The 22158-nt window shown below is 39.3% G+C and overlaps 1 protein-coding gene across 1 annotated transcript in view; it reads left to right on the top strand.

Moving 5' to 3' along the window:
- The window catches only part of LOC139710405 (transmembrane protein 26-like), a 41152-nt gene extending 19382 nt beyond the window's left edge, over positions 1–21770 (top strand). Inside the window, exons 2-6 of the mRNA XM_071622321.1 lie at positions 13695–13869; positions 14494–14694; positions 18220–18372; positions 20607–20926; positions 21413–21770. Of these exons, the coding sequence (XP_071478422.1) occupies positions 13695–13869; positions 14494–14694; positions 18220–18372; positions 20607–20926; positions 21413–21770 (1207 nt within the window). The remainder of the gene's footprint in view (positions 1–13694; positions 13870–14493; positions 14695–18219; positions 18373–20606; positions 20927–21412) is intronic.
- The last annotated feature ends 388 nt before the right edge of the window (positions 21771–22158 follow it).

Below are 22158 nucleotides of genomic sequence, written 5' to 3' on the forward strand. Positions count from 1 at the left end.
GGGATGAAAGTCCTGTGCTTTTATGAATTCAAAACTAGCACATCATTATATACCTCTTGTTTCAAGTTCCAACACCACAAAATTGTCCTTTCGTATAACCACTTTTATAGGCATTGATTTGTTTTGGATATCTAAGCCATATCAAAAACCAATTTTCATCGAATAAACTTCGGAATCCTCCTAGAGTTATATGCTCTTCCATATTTCATAAGAGGTTTCTCATTATCTTTGAAAAATCATCATCAAAAAGCATTGGAAACCTGAAGACCCATCTCAACCGAAACTGTACCATCCCTTTAACAAAGTATTTGAATAATTAGCTTATTATATGAATTATGCACCAATGTACGCCAATACATATAATTCTATGTAATCATGTATGTAGGGAAACGTATAAAGTAAAGATATAAAGCAATATCACATTTAGGTAAACCAGCAGAGCAAACGCTTCGGATAAAATTTTGATGGTGGTTGGAACTAACAAATATGTGAACTTTTTGTCATGACAATATAAATCTCTGTTTGATAGAGTTAATGACTTTTTTTTGTCCTAAAGAAAGGGGACGTCATCATGATTGTTAGATATGATAATCCTATCGTCCTCATGTATAGGCACATCTATACTATATATAAGGGCCCTTCAATGTAATTCTTGTTCATGCTCTACAATGTGGCCCAGTGTAGGACTGATAAAGGAATGAGGATAATGATGATACAAGACAGTGCATTCCATTCATTTTTTTTCCATTTCTGAAAATGTAACATGAGTTATACTCATCGTCATGGGTGGTATCTAATGGAGTAACTCTTTCAGTCCTTGGGAAGCTCGTTTACATACGCTGTTAAAATCTTTTTAAATCACTGCTCCCAAAGGTAAACAGGACCTTTAACGCTCGAGACACTAAAATGAAGTGCTTTGGAGAGCAGTTCGGAAGAAGATCGAAATCTTCCGAATGAGATAAGATGGTGATGGAAGGAGGTGAGATTGATGAGGAAAAGAGAGCTGCTGTTAGGAGGAGTAAGGAGCAGTGAGTGAACATTATATCAAACATGAGTGCCACAAGGAGCAGATTGCCTTTTCAGGAGGGGAAATGTGGAAGTATGCACCTCAAAGTTGCTCAAATTGGCGACGGGACAACACCTTCATTTTCTTCGCTCTTTTTTTTTTTTAGTCGATTGCTACTTGCTTCCTAAGTACCGCCTTGTCATGCCGCATATTGCATCCAGCTGTAATCCAGTCCATTCCCCGTCACACTTGGTGGAGAAGGTGGTATTTCATTTTTTTATTTGCCTTCAAGAGGCCAATATATCTCATCTTATCTCCCATGAGCCCGCCTTCCAGCGGAGGATATACGATAGGTCCTAGAAACATGTTCAATTAATGATCATGTTCGCACGCGAAGAAATTAATGGTCTAACGCTTCCTATCCTCCCTCTTAATGTCCGATACATGTCGCGTTTTGTTCTATTTTTATTGATTCTGTGTCACGAATGTACAAGAAAAGCCATAATCCACCCCTACATCATAGGTAGATAGAAATATAAAACAACAGCACATTTCTTGAAAATCTGTGTTATGAGGATATAACGACAGGGGGCGGAGTTTAGCCTCTTTTTGGATACTCCAATAAAAATTGTCATAAAGCATTCTTTGATAATTAGATATATATGTGTTTTTCTCACTAAACACAAATATATGCATAAACATACGTCTGTTTTTGTGCTTCTATTTTAAACAAGATCCATGTTCACAGAAAGGGAATTTATCTTTGATGAAGATCTTGGGCGCTGATGGCATTTTTCCAAGAAGGACAAGGACTAATGTTGCAACTTGCATACATTTCATGACAATGCCACTAACTAGACCAATTTTGCATACATTTTGCGCCGATGCGACTGACTAGTCCCATGTTCTCAGGACGATGATGTTGCTGCGGAACGCCACGCTAAACGTATACAAAGACTCTCGAACGGATCTGTACGCCGACAATCACAGTGACTGATATGAACTCCATAGCAACGGATGGTGTAGCGACCGAAGGATACTGCGCTGAGGAGTATCCGTTGGCTATAAATCGACTCGGACCACTCCGTTACCTCTTCGGAAATTTAATAAATCACTCATGTTGATGGGTGGGAGAGGTTTTTTTTTTTCTTGTTTTCTTTCTTTTTGGAAAGGAAAGGGTTTTACTCTGGTTTGGCCCGCGTAATGTCAACCCCCCTTTTCTATATATCTGGCTTTTCCTTTTCATTACCCTCAATCATTGGCTTAAGTAAGTGCCGGCAGAATGATGGATGCAAGCTGTAAAGCTGTGCAGTCTTTTTATGTGTTGTTGTAGATGGATGTTTTTTTTTTCTTATGTCCACGCATCACTCGTTGCCCCCGATTAAGACCTTTACCTTAAGTTACCTTACTGCGCATACATTAGCGTCATAGCACGCCATCGGCGAGTACTCTCGACAGGGGAGATCTCCGTGAGTCAATCCAAAAGCCTCTTTATGGACAACGGAGGGTTGGCGGTGGTCGTAATGGTGTGTTGCCGGTGGTCGTAAATGGTGGGTTGTCGGTTGCCGTTATTGTGGGTGAATTGATGCGATTGAGCGAAGAAGAAGTGGGCGACCTCAAAGTGTTTTGATCCCGATGTGAAAGTGGTCGTGAGGAAAGTGACCCAAAAAGTTGTCATCGTGGCTTTTGAAATGTCCTTAAATTGTATTACTTTAGAAATAGCGATCAATTTAGGGTCACGATTGGATTGTGAGCTTACAAATTTAGCCTTCCTTAACAGTTTTTCACCTGGCAACAAAAAGAGACCACGTGATAAAGGGTAAAAAGGAATGCAAAAGAATAGGTTCACTTTAACATCCTCAGATATCTCACTTCAGATCGTTTCAAAAGGCACATGACTTCACCTCACGCTAGCGTTGTGACTATAAGAGTGAAGTATATTCGAAATTGAGGTGGCGATCGGAGCAAGGTGCTCAACCGATCTGTGTGATATCGGATGGGTAGTCTTTTATCACGTCAGTATCAGTTAGTGTAGCCTTGATGGAAAGAGAAGAAATGTTTAAACAAAAAGTCAGGGAGAGCAGGTTTGAGCTACATTTTGACACCTGCTATTGTGACGCTTATTTCCATCTTAAAACCATGATTTATGAATTTGTAAAGGTTTAGAAATTAATAGCTACACCTTAAGGATGCCTACAAGACTTGGATTGGATTGGTCGTCAAGATAAATTAATGATTTATCACTTTAAAGACATTTTGTTGACTATTTTTATCGTGAAAAGTGTTCAATATAGCAATTGTTTATACAAGGTGTATGATATACTACGTGTGTATACATACCTAACAAAATCGAGCTGTAACATGGTCAGATGGCCGTAGTTTCACCTTCGCTGATTTATTGTGTGTTCTCGTTTAAGCCCATAGCATGATGGCTGTAAGCATAGCGGACACTTGCCATTATTTCCTATATTAGTTCATTCAAGGAGTTCTATTTTAGCTGTATGAAAGCTCGCCTAAGACAAGATTTCGGATATCGCAGAACACTTCTAGAGGTCTTTTCGGCCATCAATGTTTCCCACATATAGACCAATCTTCCTGTTTCGCTTTACTTTCCAGAAGCACATCAACAGTATTGCTTTCGCCCTTCGTTTCATTTTAATTTGTGACAAATCTGTGCATGGAGGTTAACATTTTCACGTTATTCCAGAGACTCTACTTCTATAAACTCACGTACAGCTCGACCTTTCGTTGAACCCTTGAGTCACGATCGGTGTGATGAACAATAATGATAATAATAAACACCACCCACTCCATGTTCAATGTGACGATATCAAATACAATAAAGTCGCACAAACAAAACAAAAATGCTGAAGGTTTATTCAATATACTTAAAACATCAATCAGAATTTCAATCACAGCACATAAGAATCAGATTAATTAATCATGAAGTGGCCTCGCGAAGGCTCTAAGCGTTTGTACATATCAATATTCACTATACTATTTGTCGTGGTTGGCGTGAAGTAAGGGGAAAAAAAAGCTAATTATCCTTCACATCATTGTTGTGTTTTTTAGCTGTAACGATTTAGCAATGATGACTTCGTTCATGGGTTATAGCTAACGAGTAATATACCGGAAAGGAATGTGTTTTTTTTGTGTGTGTGCTACAAATGTACATGCCAAAGTGCAAATCAATGGGATAAATATAAACCAATTACACTGAATGTACAAGACATGAATGTAACACGTGCATTTTTCGGGGGGGGGGAGCAATATCATGTCAAACTCTAAACTGAACTGACTGAAATATACTTTTTGATCTTCTGATTTTAATGAAATTTTTTGTTCTGTTTCTTTAACTGTGCCTTCTATCTTTGCCAACTTGAATGCACTGTGGAATTTTCATTCAAGCTTCAGAATAGTACTTCTCTCACTATCTCTCTAGACTTTACCGCTCTGTTAGCTTATCTCTATTGATGTCAAAATGAAAAGCGATGGCTTGTAAATGATGTAAAGGGAGGGGAGATAATATAGAGGTGAGTGAGTGTGTGTGTGTGTGTGTGTGTGCGTGTGTATGTGTGTGTGTGTGTGTAAGAGTGATAGAGAGAGAGGGTGAGAGAGAGAGGTCAGTGGGTGAAGGAGCGGGGACGGAATCCTGACAGACATCAATATAATGTGATCTTCCGAATTCATTCAGTCTCATTTGATGACGATTAGAGCAAGGCAGTGGCCGATTACAAACGGCAGCTTCGTCATTCCAGTTCCCAGTTAGAATGATGAACGGGGGTGGAGGGCACTGCCTGAGTAGAACATAAAAGGTTATTCACTCGTGACGTCACACAAAAAAGGATTTTGACCTTTTTGATATCCACCATTCCAACGTCAATCGATGTTAGCAGGGGTCCCATTTTCATACTGAGAATCTACAGTAACTATTGGAACTGAAACAAGAACTGCAGCCAGCCAATAACCAATGGACTCCTAACATTTTAGTTATTGCTGTATATATCTGCATTCTATAAAGAGATGAAGGTATTTTATCATATCATCATAAGATTCAAGTTTTTGATGAGGTTTATAATCAGCATTCTCTACATACATAGTGCTACACATAGAGACACGGTTTTGTATTTCCAATTTATGTATACATGGTATATGTGACCGGTATTATTTATTCGTGCAATGTTTTTGTCAGTATGCTATTTATGTTCTCTTTTTTTTACAGTGGAAGGCGAATTTCTGTAATTTTATCAGACAATTAAAAATCTTCAATCTTGAATCTCGATTATAAGAAAACTGTGATAATACCAGAAATATACGTTATCAAATCTAAGGTGGTAAGTCAACTTGTCCTATAAGATTGGCAAGGTTCCAACTACGTAACGAGATATACGCCAAACAGTTTGCTCAAATTAAACTTCATATGCACCTTGCTCACGCCATTCTTTCATAAATCCTGCATTGATAGTATTAGTTGAATTTGATGTCACAATAATCAAAGAATATTCATTTCAAAGAAATATGACATTTAAAAACCGCAAGCGCTGGATGTCAATGCCGGTATATAAATCAACTTATCCTATCGAAATGAAATAATGTCATATCAATGACTCTTCCCCACACCCCCCCCCCAAAAAAAAATAGAATAAAATGACATTTGAAAGACTTGGGCGACCTATACAAGACAGATTTGTTAGCCAATTAAGTCGGCCACCTCCTCTCATGCCTGTCGAATATTTTTCGTTCTTGAATTGTGATTTGATTAAATACTCACACTCTTTATACTTATATGAGATAATTGGCATTTCAAAGATCTCTGCCAACAGACTTCCCTCTTTGGTCTTTTCTTTCGTTTTATCATTCTTCATATGCGTTTCTCCGAACGAGGTGGAAAAGCAAGAGAAAGAGAGAGAGAGAAAGAGAGAGAGAGAGAGAGAGAGCGAGAGCGAGAGAGAGAGAGAGATAAAAGCTACGACTGTCAATAAGATCAACGACAAATAACGCAAAACAGGCTGAATATTAGCCGCATTCACACGGACATAGTAGCGAGATGACGATCGCGATCCAATCTCGAGATTTCTTGTTGCAAGCGTTCACACGGTCAGAAATAGCGGGATAAAGATCGGATCCGAATCTCGAAATTTGTATAGTACCTCGCTAATTCGCATATATACTTGTGAGTTCCACTGATGTCTTGGAACAGGCTTGAAATGTATTGATTTGTGACCAGTGCTTCAAGTAAAATGTCAAGAAGGACAGAGCGAAAGGAAGATAGAGAGTTGAAAGATGAAAAATAAAATCCATGAAGGAAATACTATACAGGAAAGATTTGGAGGCGACGTAGACATGCTGTGTTCATGGTATTACACTCTACGGGAGGCTACAAAGACATAATTACGGGATAACACAAATGCAAAAATCCAAAGTCTTTATACTTCCCGATAAAGTATACAGCTCTTTCCTTTCCAATTTCAATGCTTAGTTTTGACTTAATTTGTGTCTGTTTTGGTTCATTCGACAGAGCTAGAGAAACAAACAGCTAATGATCTGCAAAATCATTTTTGCGAATACATATAAAAGAGGCGAATGGATACTGGCTATACCATAAACTAATAGAGAACTACAGATACCACGAAAGTTTGTGTACGTGTATGTATTTCAAAGAAGTATTTCATAGAAGTATTCTGAGACATATTCTATCCTTTTATGAGCGTGGAAGTCTTCTTGACATCTAAGGAGATTTTATCTACGGCCCACATGCATAACTTTACTCTGCATGTCGGTATCACATTTATTTCCGTGATACTAATCTGGAAACAAATAGCAAACAGAACTGAAAATTATCCAATAGCAAGAATTGGAGTCAAGGTTTTTTTTTTTTCTTGCGTTTGAATGAAACGTAGAGCAAAACAGAAAGTGCAAAAATGTTCGTTAGATATCAGATATCACGGATGGATAAGCGTATACGTTTCTATTGCTGGTAGATGTAGGCCTCCATAGCGAATTGATCTGGCCATGATACCGCATCATTCGATCTGCTGCAAGCACATATTGGGAATGACCGAAGACAACAGAGCTATCGTCACATCGTGACTGTCAGTTAGCGATCGCCTGAAAACATTTCAAAATTTTCATACTGGGCAAGAGCATGGCATCCACACGAGCTGTATATCAAGAGCCTAAACATGGTGTGTAAAAATTCACTTGGAGAGCTGGAAATAGAGAACATCGAACGAACGAGCTCATTTTTCGTGGCACAAGCGGGAGCAGCGTATTGCGTGACAATTTACATTATGATAAGAGAGAATGAATATATAAGAACTGGATAGTGATAGCATCAACTGTGGAAGTTGTTGCAGCAGTAACAGTAGCAGTAGTGATTGATGTTGAAAGTGTTTGAAAGTCGTAATATAGCAGCAGTACATCAGTAGAGGTTTTTCAGTAGAACCAGTGGTAGATGTACTAAAAGTGGTTGAACGAGAGGAGGAGGAGGAGGAGGAGGAGGAGGAGGAGAATAGTAGTATAGAGGAGGTGGATGAGTAAGGGTAGGAATAGGAAGGAGTATCGTTACAGTAAAGATTGCCGGGTGCTGGCGCTGGTGCTGTCGTGTGAAGTAACACAAAACGATTTGCATGTTGTTGAAGAATATAGTTCATCAAGCTTAGCAAAAACAACACAAAGCAAAGGGAAAACAAAGCAAGACGAAACAAAATAAAAAAAACAGAATAAAAAAAGTAGCACTCTACCCGATGATAACAACAAAAACAGCAACAAACCACCACAAAAAGTTGAATTTTGTGTGTACGCATGAGTGTTTTTGCTTGTGTCTGCACGTGCCGTGTCTGTTATTTCTCAGGTTGTATTTCCTGAGCAATAGTACGACATCAGACGAACATGCTCATTTATCGTGGCGCAAGCGGAAGCAGCGTATTGTGTGACAATTTACATACTGATCTGATGGCAAATGGCATCTCCAAATAACGATTCAGAGGAGAACAAGTAAAAAAGGACGGGACAGACAGACAGAGAGGGTGAGATGGAAAAGAGAAGAGACGCCAAAACGAGCATTGGGACATTCTCAAACAATGCAATACCACGCAATTTGCGTAAATGTTTACGTAGAATTGCGCGAGTGTATGACTAAGATGGACTTGTACTTCAACTGCAGGTGACATCCTGAGGTGGACACAAACCTTGGGCAGACAAGATTGGATGGAAGAAATAGTCATTCAATCTATCTGCTTTGTACTAGTAGCCATCAAATACTAGATACGCCCGTTTTTCTCGGATTGGCATTTATACACAAAATATAGAAGACTTTATTTGGTTGTACTCAACGCTATGGGTTCTGAGTGTCATTTCTGTGGTGAGGTGATCGTACTGTAAAATGTTACAGTGCTTTTTTCTCTAACACCTTTTTCAATATGCTCGTTTTCGTTTGAATAGCATTGTATACTAGATGCCTTCTTTCCCCATGCCGAAACTTCGGGAATATTCAAACTCTGAAATCCAAATACCATTGTATCCTATATAATGTGTGTAGGTTTTTGCTCTTTAGATATCAAATTTGTGTTGGTTCCGAAACAGTTGATCCTAAAGCCTTCAACCTATCCAAGACTTCTTGTAATATTTTGTTACCATGTATATATGTTGAGCAATACCAAAGTGCAAGTGTTTAGCAGGATATCTGAGTCGATCTCTGCAGACGAGACTATGAGCCCAATTAAGCTGTCATGTATTTATGTCACTGTTTCAAAGTTATCTCAGTCTATAGCATGTTTGTCACATATCTCGTTATGGGATGGAGAAACGACAGTGTGTGTGCCACGTGCCCAATCACCGTCAGGTATTGAAGGGGAATTCCCGGACCATTTAAAATTTTGAAGAGGAAGAGTGAAATCTTATAGGCACAACAATGGAATTTTGATCAAAATCGGATAAAGATTAATGAAGTTATGAAATTGTGAGGATCTGCTAGTTTTCACAAAACAGTAATTCTTGAACAGTCAACATGAATGTGCAAATGAGTGACTTGATAATGTCATTGCCTCACAACTTGCCATATAGTTTGTGCGCAAGCTCTTGAATCTTCCACTGTTTTTTTTTTGTTCAAACGCAATTATGCCCCAGTCTCAAATCCCGACGTATCTTACTGACCATTATTTTGACGTTATTCAGCCAGTAATACCATAATAGTGTACACTTTTATAGCAGAAGCATTGAATTTTGTTCTTTTTTCCCACAGTCGATTAAAAATTGTGAGGTAATTACATCATCAGTTCACTCATTTGCATATTGGGGGGGGGGGGGGAGGGTGACACTGTGCCATGGGGGCAGTGTGGCATAGTGGATAAGAATCATGACTTTCAATTCCCGTTCAGTGCTTGCTCCCTTTGACAAGATGTCTTTACCCACAATGTCCTTTTGGACCCATCAAGGTGTATAAATAGATACCTGGAAACGCTGGGGCAATAATAACGGGAGAACAGTGTCAACACTGAAGAGGCTACCCTGGATAGAAACGACAGTATTGTAATTATCATTAATATCAATTTTATTTCCATTATATTTTGATTATATTTCATATTTTCGAGATCTGTTTCGAAAAATCAGCCAAACTTCACAATTTCATAACTTCTCTGATTTCCATCCGATTTGATCAAATTTTAACTGTATTGCTCATAATATTTTAGTCTTTTTTTTCAGACTCACTTTTTAACTGACCGAGAATTCTCCTTTAATCATAATTATGACATGCCAGCAGGAATCCCTCAGTGCACGAAAAAGGAGAATGCAATTGTAGAAGAAAAGAGAAATCATCTGCCCTGATATTAACGGGTCATAAATTAGGAAGATTTTCGAGGAGCCCGTTTTAGCTGTTCTCCTATAATTGCGATCAGGTGATTTATGCTCGTGGGACTCATTACGTACGAATTAAGCTTCTCATTTACCTCCCCGCTGTGAGTGCATAGAAATATAGGACATTGTGACTTTAATCGTATTTCATATCCGAGCTAGTGTAGAACAAAAGGCGTGTACTGTGCCTTCTTCTGTGACGTCAGCACACTGTGACCACTGGCGACATTTCAATTCACAATTTCACGGGAATGATGAATTGTAGGAGACAGTGGTCAATAAGCATAAATTGTGCCAACTGCGCAGAAAAGCACGAATTGATTTGCGCTTAAGTATATTAACATATACCCGAAGTGTACACTGACTAATGTTTTGAATATAAGAGTTATATTGAAAGCAATGAAAAAAAAAAACACGAGGCGTTTCATTTCCTTGAATAGATATTTCATATAAATGACATACAGATGACAAAAGGGAATACTACTCTTGCTGGGAAGAGCATAGTGTGAAACAGTGCCAAATTTTTGAGCGTGTAGCGTTTTAGGCATGTGAACACTGTGTCCAGCAGTGTGTTCACAGCGTGCTAATATAATATATTTGACTCTATGAACACACTGTGTAAACAGAAGGCCTAGGGTTCGACACAGTGTGTTCAGAGATTCGACCATGTGGGCATACTGTGTGAACACACAGTGAGTATTATCGATGGATAATGCGGTCAATAGGACTGTGCATGGGTATGTAGTATAAGTGGATATTCTGGGTTTGAATCCTTACTGGAGCTTACATCATTGAACAAGATTTTTTTTCACACAAGTGTGTAAAGATGTGTAAATAGTTATACTGGGGTAATGATAATGGTAGGAACTAATCTAAAAAATGGCTACTATATCAAGATGCTGCTACCCTCGGTAATTAAAACCATCTTACTACAACGAAAACTATGTTTTGGTTTTATACAAATTAGTTTTATTATCAATATTACTATCACTGTTATTATTGTCCATATTATCATAATCATTGTTGTTTTCATTATCATCATCATCATCAACAACATTGTTAATATCATTATCACCTACGCTAATGTATCAAGCAACCTTGATTTGTCTCAGACTCAAAGTACCAAAGACTAGGCTGAAATCGAGATGCCGCGTGGTTTTTGTTCGATCGGATGTGTATTTTGTTTGTAAACAACACATTTTGCAATCATGTATAATCTTATAACAATGCTTGTGATGAAATTCATCTTGAGAGCAGCAGAAATCCTTTAAGACTCTCTAATGCAATGCAGAGCATCTCTCAAGTGTCCCCTGTATGACTGGTGTGTGATTCCATGCGTCAAATTCCTGCTCTCATTATCAATAGGCGTGTTATCTCTTCGTCACGCTTGAGTCCCCATCTAAGAATATAAAAAATATCATCAACTCTGTTCCCTCATCCTGCTGGACGGAACCAGCGTAGACCGAGTTGGCAATTAAATCATCTAGACATGCCAAGACACTGATGCCAGTACAAAACACCCGCCTTTAATCGTGTGACCATAATACAAGGGAAAATGGGGCGATAATCCACACCGCTGTGTGACCAATCCCTAGCCCACTGCATCGGAAGGTACTTGCTCATAATCGTGTCCAACACAACTGTGACGTTCACTTTACGTAATCTCATCAGATCTAAAGGGCAGAGGCATTTTGTGGTCTAAACTTACCCTGAAAGTCATTAAATCTATTACTAACATTAGTATACTAGTAAGTGTTTTTAATTGTTCCATCTTCTTTCTATCTTTCAGCACTCAAAGCGATCGTGTTGGATAGTTTACTTTGATTTTTATACTTGTTGTACGTGACATTGAATGCTTATTGGCAAGCAATCACGGGACATACAGCTTTGATTTGGTGCACGTCTCGACTTCGACACCCATGAGTCGTACAGCCCACGAGTTCGGCACTAAGCAAATAAGGCCCATGAGTCCATCTCGGCAAACAAGGCTCACGAGTTCGACACTTTCGGCAAACAAGGCCACGAGATCGACACATTAAGCCCCTTGGTTCGGTTTTGACCTAATGTCGAAATCGAGGGCCTTGTTTGCCTAGTACAGTATCAAACTTTTGGGCCTTGTTTGCCTTGTGTCAGACTCATGGGCCTTATTTGCCTATAGTGTCGACCCCATGGGTTGTATGACTCATGGACTTTTATTCACTGTCTGAATCCTGGGCCATATAACTCATGGGTGTCGGTCTCGTGGGATGACCCCCTTTGTAATCCCGCCAAAGGACAGAGCAACGAGAATAAAGTGCCTAGCATAGGGGGTCACATCCGCTACAGCCAGGGGACTCAAACCAGGGACCTTAAGATGGATAGTCTATGGTCTAATCCACTGAGCTACAACAGCTGCAACAGCTCCCCCTACTTCTACTCGTAGATGTGTTTGTTGTTGAAGAAATAGCATTCGATGATGATACAAGAGGATGAACATGCAGGAACTGTAGTGATAGCATCAACTGCGGAAGTTGTGGCAGCAGAAGTACACATGACGGTAGTAGTTGATATTGACGGCGTGTAGAAATCATAGTAGCAGAAGTAGCAGTAGCCGTTTTCAGTGAAACTAGTGGTAGATGAAAGAATAGTGGTTAATGGAGAAGGACAAGGAAGCAGGGAAGAGAAGTGAATGAAAGATGAAGATGACGAGAATAGAAAGGTATAGAGGAGGTGCATGAGTAGCAATAGGAGAATGAAGATGTAGTACCAGTGATCCATGTAAAGATCGCTGGTGCTGGTGCTGCCGTGTGAAGCAACGGTTACAGTCCCTTATTTCGAAGGTTCGTTATTATGAAGGTTCGTTAATCCGAAATGTGATAAGGTTTGTTATTCCGAAGGTTCGTTAATTCGAAAATGAAATAAGGTTCGTTATTCCGAAGGTTTGTTAATCCTAAAATGAAACACAGCTCATTATTCCGAAGGTTCGTTACGGACCCTATTTCATTGTCGGATCAACGAACCTTCGGAATAACGAACCTTCAGAATAACGCCACAAATGTTCGGATTAACGAACCCTTTTTCATTTTCGGATTAACGAACCTCTAGGTATAGGGAATTTGTGTGTTTCGGATTAACGAATCTTCGGAATAACGAACCTTCGGAATAACGAACAGCACCCTGAAGCAACATAGGACGATAACCATTGGTACGTTCTTGAAGGATAGTTCATCAAATTGAGCAAAACAACATCAACAAGAGCAACCACCCAACCTAATGATAACAACAACAACGATAAACCACAGCAAATGTTTTGTTTTTATGTATGCCTGAGTGTGTGTGTTTGTATGTGTGTATGTGCGTCTGTGATTGTTCAGGTCATTTCTTGAGTGATGATAAGCTTCAAATACATCAGTGTTTCAAGCTTGTGTGTGTTTTAATTTCACCTTACCTTATTTCATGCCTTTTGAGCAGTCAGACTGAATGAGAAAGGGGCATTATAAATACTACCTATAATAATAATAATGATAATAATAATAACAATGATATACATGATTATGATAATAACAATAATGATAATAATAATGGTAATGATAATAATAATTATTATTACTATTATCATCATTGTTATTATTATCATTATTATTATTATTATTATTATTATCATTATTATTATTATTATCATTATTATTATTATTATTATTATTTTATTATTATTATTATTATTATTATTATTATTATTATTATTATTATTATCATTATTATTATTAAGTTTGTCGTAAAACGTGTTGTCTAGATTATGGAATCACAGCAATCAACATGCTCTAAATTTCCTTCAACCCCCTCCCTCACTTGCCAGGTTTTGTCCAAGCGTTCTCCTGTTTCTCGTGGCCACCGTCCCGTCGCTGTGGTTACTGGAGATGTCTCTGTTGTCCGATCGGCTGGAGTACCGACAGCACAATGGCGGGAACTGCATCTCGCCCGAGGAAGCTGGACTGAACGAGACACAGCTTGTCGGGGAGATCATCTCAGGGGTAAGCAGCTAACCAAGAAATTTAAGTACAAATAATAGTCCATTTTCTGTTTCGGTTAAATCCCCAGTTTAGCAACATAGTTATCATATAAACTTACTCAAATAATAAAATCCCCCCCCCAAAAAAAAATGATAAGAAAAATAAGAAAACTGAATGGAAGAAGATGAACATGGGACATTAAGTAGACAAGATTAGACATTGTATCAATTGGCTTCTTTTCGTCGAGGCTTATCCCTTTCTGCCTCTGTTGGGATGACTTCTTCTTTTTTTTAAAGATAAAGTTTGACTAAGGTGGACCAACCGTCAGCTCGTGGTGAACTGTTTTTTTTTTATCAAACGAAATATAATGTGACATGATGACTAATGATTTTCAGGCCTATTTCGATGGCTTTTGAAGTTAGCAAACCAATTCCAAATGCGCACATGAAATTCATCAACTTTAAGGTGATTTTTTTTTTTTTACTTAACAGACTTAAACATATGAAATTCATACCCAACCTGTATTGAGTGAATGTCAAAGGCCTGTTGTCCCATATCAGATATCGTTTTCCTCGATGAAAATATCTACGTCAGTCAGAGTCCCCTCAAACACTTCCTGTTAACCTTTCACCTTTCCCACACCAGTTAAAGGTGAACCTATTCCTGTCCGCCCAAAGCTGGTCGGTGGCGCTGCAGCAGGCTTTACTCTTCGTCCTCATCCTCGGTCGCTGGCTGCTGCCAAAGGGGGACCTAACCCGGGATCAACTGTCCCAGCTCCTGCTGGTCTACATTGGGATCGCGGCCGACATCTTGGAATTCGTCACGGAGGGACTGAAACTGGAACAGGTAATAAATCTCAGATGTTGAGATGAGGCTTGTGCATGTATTCCTAATGAAAGGGACTTACATTTCTATAAGGAAATCAGATCAAACGTTTGGTCTTAACAAATGTGTTCATACTTTGAGCGTTCTTTAATTGATTGACAAATATACATGGGTATAATTAATGTGATATTTCTACTACACACACACACACAACAACAACAACAACAACAACAACAACACACATATATATATATATATATTTTTTTTTATGTAGACCTATATATATATACATATATATAGATATATATATAGATAGATATATATGAGATATGAGAAAGGAAGGAGAAATTGGTGCGTAGCTTTGACATCATTATTCCTCTTACTGTTCCTCCTTTTTGGAAAAGCGCAAGAGTTGAAAAATTGGTCTTCGCTGGGAATCGAACCCGGTCTTTGGCATGGAACGCCAATGCCTTAACCGCGCGGCCACGGAGACGTCATAGCGATTCAGGCAGACCCAAGCTCGAATACCCGACGGACACAACCTTTCAACTCTTTATGCGCACGTTCCTTTTTGGGGCAGAGAGTTATGAATAACAACCAGCCGCGTGCCTCAGCTGGATCTGCAATGAGATTCACGTAGCGGTGAATTGGGATAATGTTGTAGCGGTGACTTCTTTCGCAAAAGTATATAATATATATATATATATATGTGTGTGTGTGTGTGTGTGTGTGTGTGTGTGTGTATGTATGTATGTGTGTGTAAGACATATGTACATTCTTTTAAAGAACAAGCATGTTCCTCTGACAACCGTACAATTACATAATCAAACAAACACATACTCATGCAATACTAGCAAGTAAACATTGCTTTTAGATAGCACGCTGATATTCACGACGTACGTTTTGAAAGTAGTTTTTGTAATTGTTTCTGTTTTGCTAACGTGTCATCCCCTTCTTATAAATGGTGCAGTAAAAGGTAGTGGACACTTCAGTAGAAGTATCCTTTAATGCTCTTCCATTCTTTATCAATTCATACCTGTCAATCAATTCGTTAACATCGCTAACTGCTCTACTTATATCATCATACAAGTTTCTAAGTTGCAGATAGCCATGAAGGAGGGAGGGGAGGGGTGTCGCTTTTAAGAGATACACATGCAGCACTGCCGTGGTATGCAGCGGTACACCAGGCTTTGGCATTTACAGTACATCAATAATTAGGTTATTACATGTTGCTTGCTAATGCGAATCTCGATCATAATTAGACAGCAGATAATCGGCATGAGCACACTGCAGGGAGGGATACTCACGCCACTTCCGGTGAGCTGGTAGACCATTAGGCTAATAGACTCGTTCTCAAGGTTGAGGGTTTGGTCTGCCCGAGTGGAATGTACTTTGTGTTCAGTGTGCCAAAGGCCCTCTTTCTATCCAAAGGGACCTTTTCTCCGCAAAGGGCCCTTTTCTCTCCAAAGGACCCTTTCTTTCCAAAGGACCCTTTCCTCTCCAACATATCCAAAGGGCTCTTTTCTATCCACTCTTAATGGGCTACATCTTCATTGCTGACGTAAACACATTTGCAGATAAGGTATCATTATAATTGTCATCAGCAACCATATTTTCATCCAATATGGTTGCGATGATTGTGAATAACTAATATGAAAACGTTCACTGAGTTTAGTATGTAGAATGCACAAACTCAATGCTGCAATGTGAACATAGCCTTTAAAGACAGAAGTGAAACTATACATTACACATACTACATTCCTATATAGTGACATTTGGGTGCAATGGTTTGGTTTACATTACCAAAGATACAACTTTCCTTCCTTACAAATCCTCACCCCTTAATTAAGCAATGCTATGTAGTTAACAATGAAGTGTTCTGTGGCTTTTTTTTCACAAGTTTCGCTAATGGCAACTGATTGACTAGCGTCCATGTCGCCTTTCCAGCCACAGTGCAAATGCCATCAACATTCATTAATTGTAACGTTTAGCGGAACGCGGCGCTAATGAAAATGGGTTGCTCCTGTTCCATGAGAGTATGATACCATGCTCTCATTAATCCCTGTTAATTTTTAGATCGATATGCCTGATGTGATGTGCCAACAAGAGCTGCGATTTTTTTATCCAGCTATAGTGAAGGGCGTTAGCTCGATTTCCGTGATTTAAAGGTAGGAACGGGTCTATAGGGCAGTTACCCCCTGGGCAATTACCCCGGACCCTTCCCCTGGCCCTAATGTTTATCCTAATCCTGAACCTAATCCTAACCCTAACTCAAACTCCTAACCCTAAACCTGACCCTAACCCTAATCTTTACTCTAAACTTACCACTAACCAGTATTTAGCCGGGGGGTAATTGCCCTCTTGGGGTAATTGCCCGGACACGGATAGAAACCAATCGTACAGCAACTCCTACAAATACGTTACAAAAACCATCTAACTGTAAGCGCGTTGGATTCATCACTATTTATATATAGGTATAAAGCTGTCACTGTTTCTGTAAATGTTTCTCTTTCTTACTAATCCAAACTCACCATTATTGTGGATTTTAGCTTTTGCGTTTGTTTTGTTTTGAAAAATGTTGATGTCACGACAGACGGCGTTCTTATCGCAGAGGGACCACTGTGCATTACGTACATTTGTGCTGATAAATCTATAATGAATAAAATAAGGACATGTAGGCTACAGGTTTAGGGTTCAAATAAGACCGAACAGGAGTGTCCTTTTGCTATATTGACTACATGCTTCGGACATCTTCATGCTTATTTACACATGATTTTGCAAGTGACCTGCGCTGCGATTTATCACCATCATCAACGACAACAAGAGCAGTGCCAACAACCAAAATGAAACATAACAGCAAGAACTAAGTGACAATGACGTAATGTGAGAGGTGACTTAAAGCATTCATATACATTATTCTACAGCCATAATATTGACTCAAATTGAGCGCTCGTCAGCTGGGTTACATGATCTATTCACATTGCTGTAACCTGTCAAGTTTAGACCTATAGAGGGAGCGGTGATAAGACTGATTCCAGAGCCGTAGTTACGGATCCGACTGATTCTCATTTGTCGGGCAAGTTTGGACCACGACGCCACGCCGTGGCCAAGCATTCAGTAACAATGAACAATAGATCCGACATTTTCAGATCATTTTCTCAACATTTTGATGAAAATCCAACACTCACATACACACGCACACATTGAACAGTTGTGCTAAGCTTCGACACACTTTCATGTGACATTGAACGGTCCCGTAACATTTGGCACACGACGCTACTGTTGCTTTATTCTCATTTTTATAACATCTGTTTGTGTGTTTACAAATGTTGTTCCCATTGCCTTCGGTTTGGCTTTTGCCGACCACATCAAACTATCCTGGTCAAAGTTTACTTTCAACAAAGACGTTAAGACATGAACCCTGAACGGAAGATGCTGTTAATGGATGATATTGTTTGAAGACGAAGAGTGGCGGGGAAAATGTTAATCATACATAACATTGTTTTGACCCTTGGCCTCTATCTCTCTCTCTCTTTGGTCCTGTAGGTTCGCTGCAACCGCATTATGGTTATCTGCATTTTGTCACTATGGACATGGAGCCTTCTGCAATTCACCTTAGGACTTACGGCCACCAAGGCGAGAAAACCTCGAGTGGCGGGAACCAGCCAAAGAAAGAAAAAGAAAGACGATGCCCCAAAGGTAACCCCACGAGCAATAAAATTGTTAATTGTCTTCTTATTTTGATGGAAATGCCATTTCATGAAATATTCTGTTTTATTGCAATTTGCGGGGTTTTTTTAATGCCTGTTATATGATCGCATTCCTCGTTAATAATTTGATTTATATTTATTGAAGTTTGAGTGTTTCCTCATTCGGTCTTGAAAACAAGGGGGGGGGGGGAACATTTCATCAAGCGTTCATATTTGCTCTCATCCAATCAGATGCAAGGATTTCAGTAGCCTACAGCAGTTTGTCAGAAAAGAAAATCTAACAAAATGCTTCAAGAAATACCCCCCTGGTCAGGTATTCATGGCGTATTCAGTCATTAATCCTCTACAAACCATATCGTCACAAAACAAGACTGCATACCATGTCCAAATAGATAGCCAGTGGTATCTGATCCGAAAGAAAAGGAAGTCTAGATATTGCTTCCTAACATTTTGATGAATGAAAGCATTTCTTCAAATTGAAGAAACTCACACCTGAACCTTCAACCCTCTGAATAATATCTTGCTCTCATTTAATATGCCTTGTCCGCCTTGGACTACTTAACATAACAATGTCGGAATCTCGGAGCTTGGGTATTTGTTCCACGTTCATCGTGTCACTACCGGCAACCAGGGACAGCCTGGTGGTAGTGTCGCTGCCCGGAAAGCAGTAGATGACAGCTTCAAGTCCCACTGGTTCCTTTTCCCCGACATGTTTGTTAATTTACAGATCAGCAGTTGCGATCTTAACATATTTCATTTGTAGAGGGAGACAAATTAAAGAAACTCACACTTGAACTTTGATGAATGTTTTGGAGAGGACCAAAAAAAAAAAAAAAAAAAAAAAACCTGACCAAAATGAACAGTCCGGATTTCCAACTTAATCAAATTTCGAGGCTGCTATTTGAAGGTTTGAAAGTAATAGATACCCTTTTTAGGAAATGCCGAACAGTGAATAATTTGCTATTTACCCCTGTCCGGGCGATAAAAGCAATAGGTAATTTTCTGTGTCGCAACAAATTTGAGTTCCCTAATCAACACCATACATAGAGCTCTTAAAGGCATGCATTGATATCGAGAATCATGATAGGTTGTTTCTTTTCCATTACCTTATTACCACACGTCCTCGGATATGTCAATAAATTCTAAACACATTCTAACGTTTTTATCAGTAATGCATTACGTTGATTTTCTGTTTAATTTCAAGCGAATCGTCGTTTCTCTCGCAATTGATTTTTCCTCACTCCAAGTGCACATAACTTAAAAATATCTCACATCAGAAAGAAGAGCTTGGGCCGACAAAATTGCGGATTTCGGCGGCAGACATTAGATTAACTTGACTAAAAGTGGGTCAACCACTTGTTAGGACTTAAGAGTGTCCACTTCAGTAGGTCATTTCAATTATTGCACTCGCGATGTCCACGTGCATTTGGCTGGTTGGGCATGTTGGGCACTTTCGCCCCTGACAACAGAATGGTGATTTCCGATGTATGTAAAGCGCACCTTTCATCTACTCCTGGGTATGATACTGTAAAATATATTTTTCTTCCATCTCTCTATCTATCTATCTATCTATCTATCTATCTATCCATCTATCTATCTATCTATCTATCCATCTATCTATCTATCCATCTATCTATCTATCTATCTATCCATCTATCTATCTATCTATCTATCCGTCCATCTATCTATCTCGAATAGTCATTTCATTATTTGACCTTACAGCTTCCTCTCTTCAGTCAAACACAATCATTCCTATGATGATGTACCGTAATCCTATAATATACTGACGTGACTACAAGGTCACCATGAAAGCTAATCTTTTCTTACCATGATAATCTCCTGTGTTTTCCTCCAATTCAAGTATAATGTCCGTGTTTCTCCTCTATTGTATTAATTTTCTTTGCTCAATTTTTTAGTAATAGATATGATATCGTTACATTCAATACAAAGTCACATCGAGAAATAATTTCAAAACAATTATGCCTCTTATCATGTTTATATGCCTTTCCATTCTGTTATTGTGTAATGATGATTCAGCAGAAATAAAATTAGAACATAATGAAGATTTCCTGTGGGCATTTACCTTCATTTGTACTCATGAGATGATAATGTAGCATACATCAGCACAAGAATGTAATATTGCTTTTTAAATGCGCAATAATAGTGGCTCTATCTGAAGATTTATATTTGCTTCCACCTTTTTTTGAATAAACCTGACGACAGGTGACGTACTGCTGTGAGACTGAGGTATGGGGCATCATGGCAACGGTCATCATGCAGGACGGACCGTTCCTGACGATGCGCCTCTATCTCCTCACCGTTGAGGACGCTGTCAACCACATGATGATCTTCTTCACCTGCAAGAACATGCTGATCATGCTCCTCCAGGTCTACCGGCTGCTCGTCATCTGTATCGAGCGGCCGGAGACCCAGTCGTCGTCGATAGTCCGCACGGTGGTGCGCTACCGGGATCGCAGCCGCCGCTACGTCACGGAACACGCCAATGAACGACGACGCCAGCGACAACTCCACCACGACCTGAAGTGAGCTTGAATCATTTTATATCAGTGGTTATTTCTTCTCCATGATATCAATTCTTTCTGCTTATTTTTTTTTTTTTGGATCGATTGAGGAACAATAAAACTTATTGTTGTAACGTTCCTTTTAATATGCTTGTATGTATTAATCTTTAGAAGAATTATAAAGGCCAATATAAACTGGAGCAATGAAGAAACTTTGTATTCATGGTAACAACATAACACAGTGGAAGAAGGAGCACATATCCGTTTGCCTACAAGGAATCTTTTCCAAAGCTTATCGTCAAATTCTACTCTTTTCTAGTCGGCGGCCATTTTGTTCATATGTCACATTGATCTGAGAGTATATATCTTGTATGTGTTTGTGTGTTATTGGTGAGAAAGTCCTAGTAGCAGTGACGTAAACTACGAATTTAACCTAAAACAGGAGTTACATGAAAGAAGCTACAAATGTTTCTGACAATATGTTTTTCTATGTCGTGGTTTTTTCAGGTTGCGCAACCGTGACCACAAGTCGAGCCCTAAGCACAGCGTGTCACAGCACCGACTGATCCCCGATATCGACCCCCTGACTCCCGGCCAGGCCATGCCTCTCTTGCCGGCCTTCCCCCTCACTCTCATCACTGGGCAAGAACGAGGCACTGGTGACGGCGGCGACGACAAGATGGACGACCAGGAGCAAGACGTCGAGAGGCAGCGGCCGGCTGCTGGCATCGTCGATCAGAGGGAAGAGCTCTCCGACTATGACAACGCCACGTCAGAATTCAACGGCCAGTTCGCAGAGTCTCAAGCGGAGCGACCGACCACGAACGTTTCAGTACACGACGAGTCTCATCCAAAGTCGTTTTGACGTTAATCCGAATTTAAGTTATCCCTTTTGTGAAGCAAAACATTATTCTTACACGAAGTTTGTATCTAGCTCCATGAACTTGTTTAGAAAACTACTGTTTCTACGCAGTGCGAAATCTCATATACGTAGATAGTGTTTATTGATTCAAAGATGGTGTCTTTAGATAGTAGCTAGGTAGTAAAACTAGAATAGAATACGCTTTTTGCTTTCTTCTCCATACCATTTCTGCTTGTATATGATTTGATTACGATATTGTTATTATGTGCGAATTGAGAATGGCTGGAACATTTAAAGAAAAGTGCACGTAATCTCTGTTTCCATGAATGTTCATGAAGCTTTATATTCTGTGTTTTCAGATGAAAATATTTGACTTGCTCAGAGGAGAACG

This window comes from Diadema antillarum, unplaced genomic scaffold (assembly GCF_040938485.1).
Source record: "Diadema antillarum isolate AM-2024a unplaced genomic scaffold, OU_Dant_1.0 seq00001529_RagTag, whole genome shotgun sequence".
Lineage (NCBI taxonomy): Eukaryota > Metazoa > Echinodermata > Echinoidea > Diadematoida > Diadematidae > Diadema > Diadema antillarum.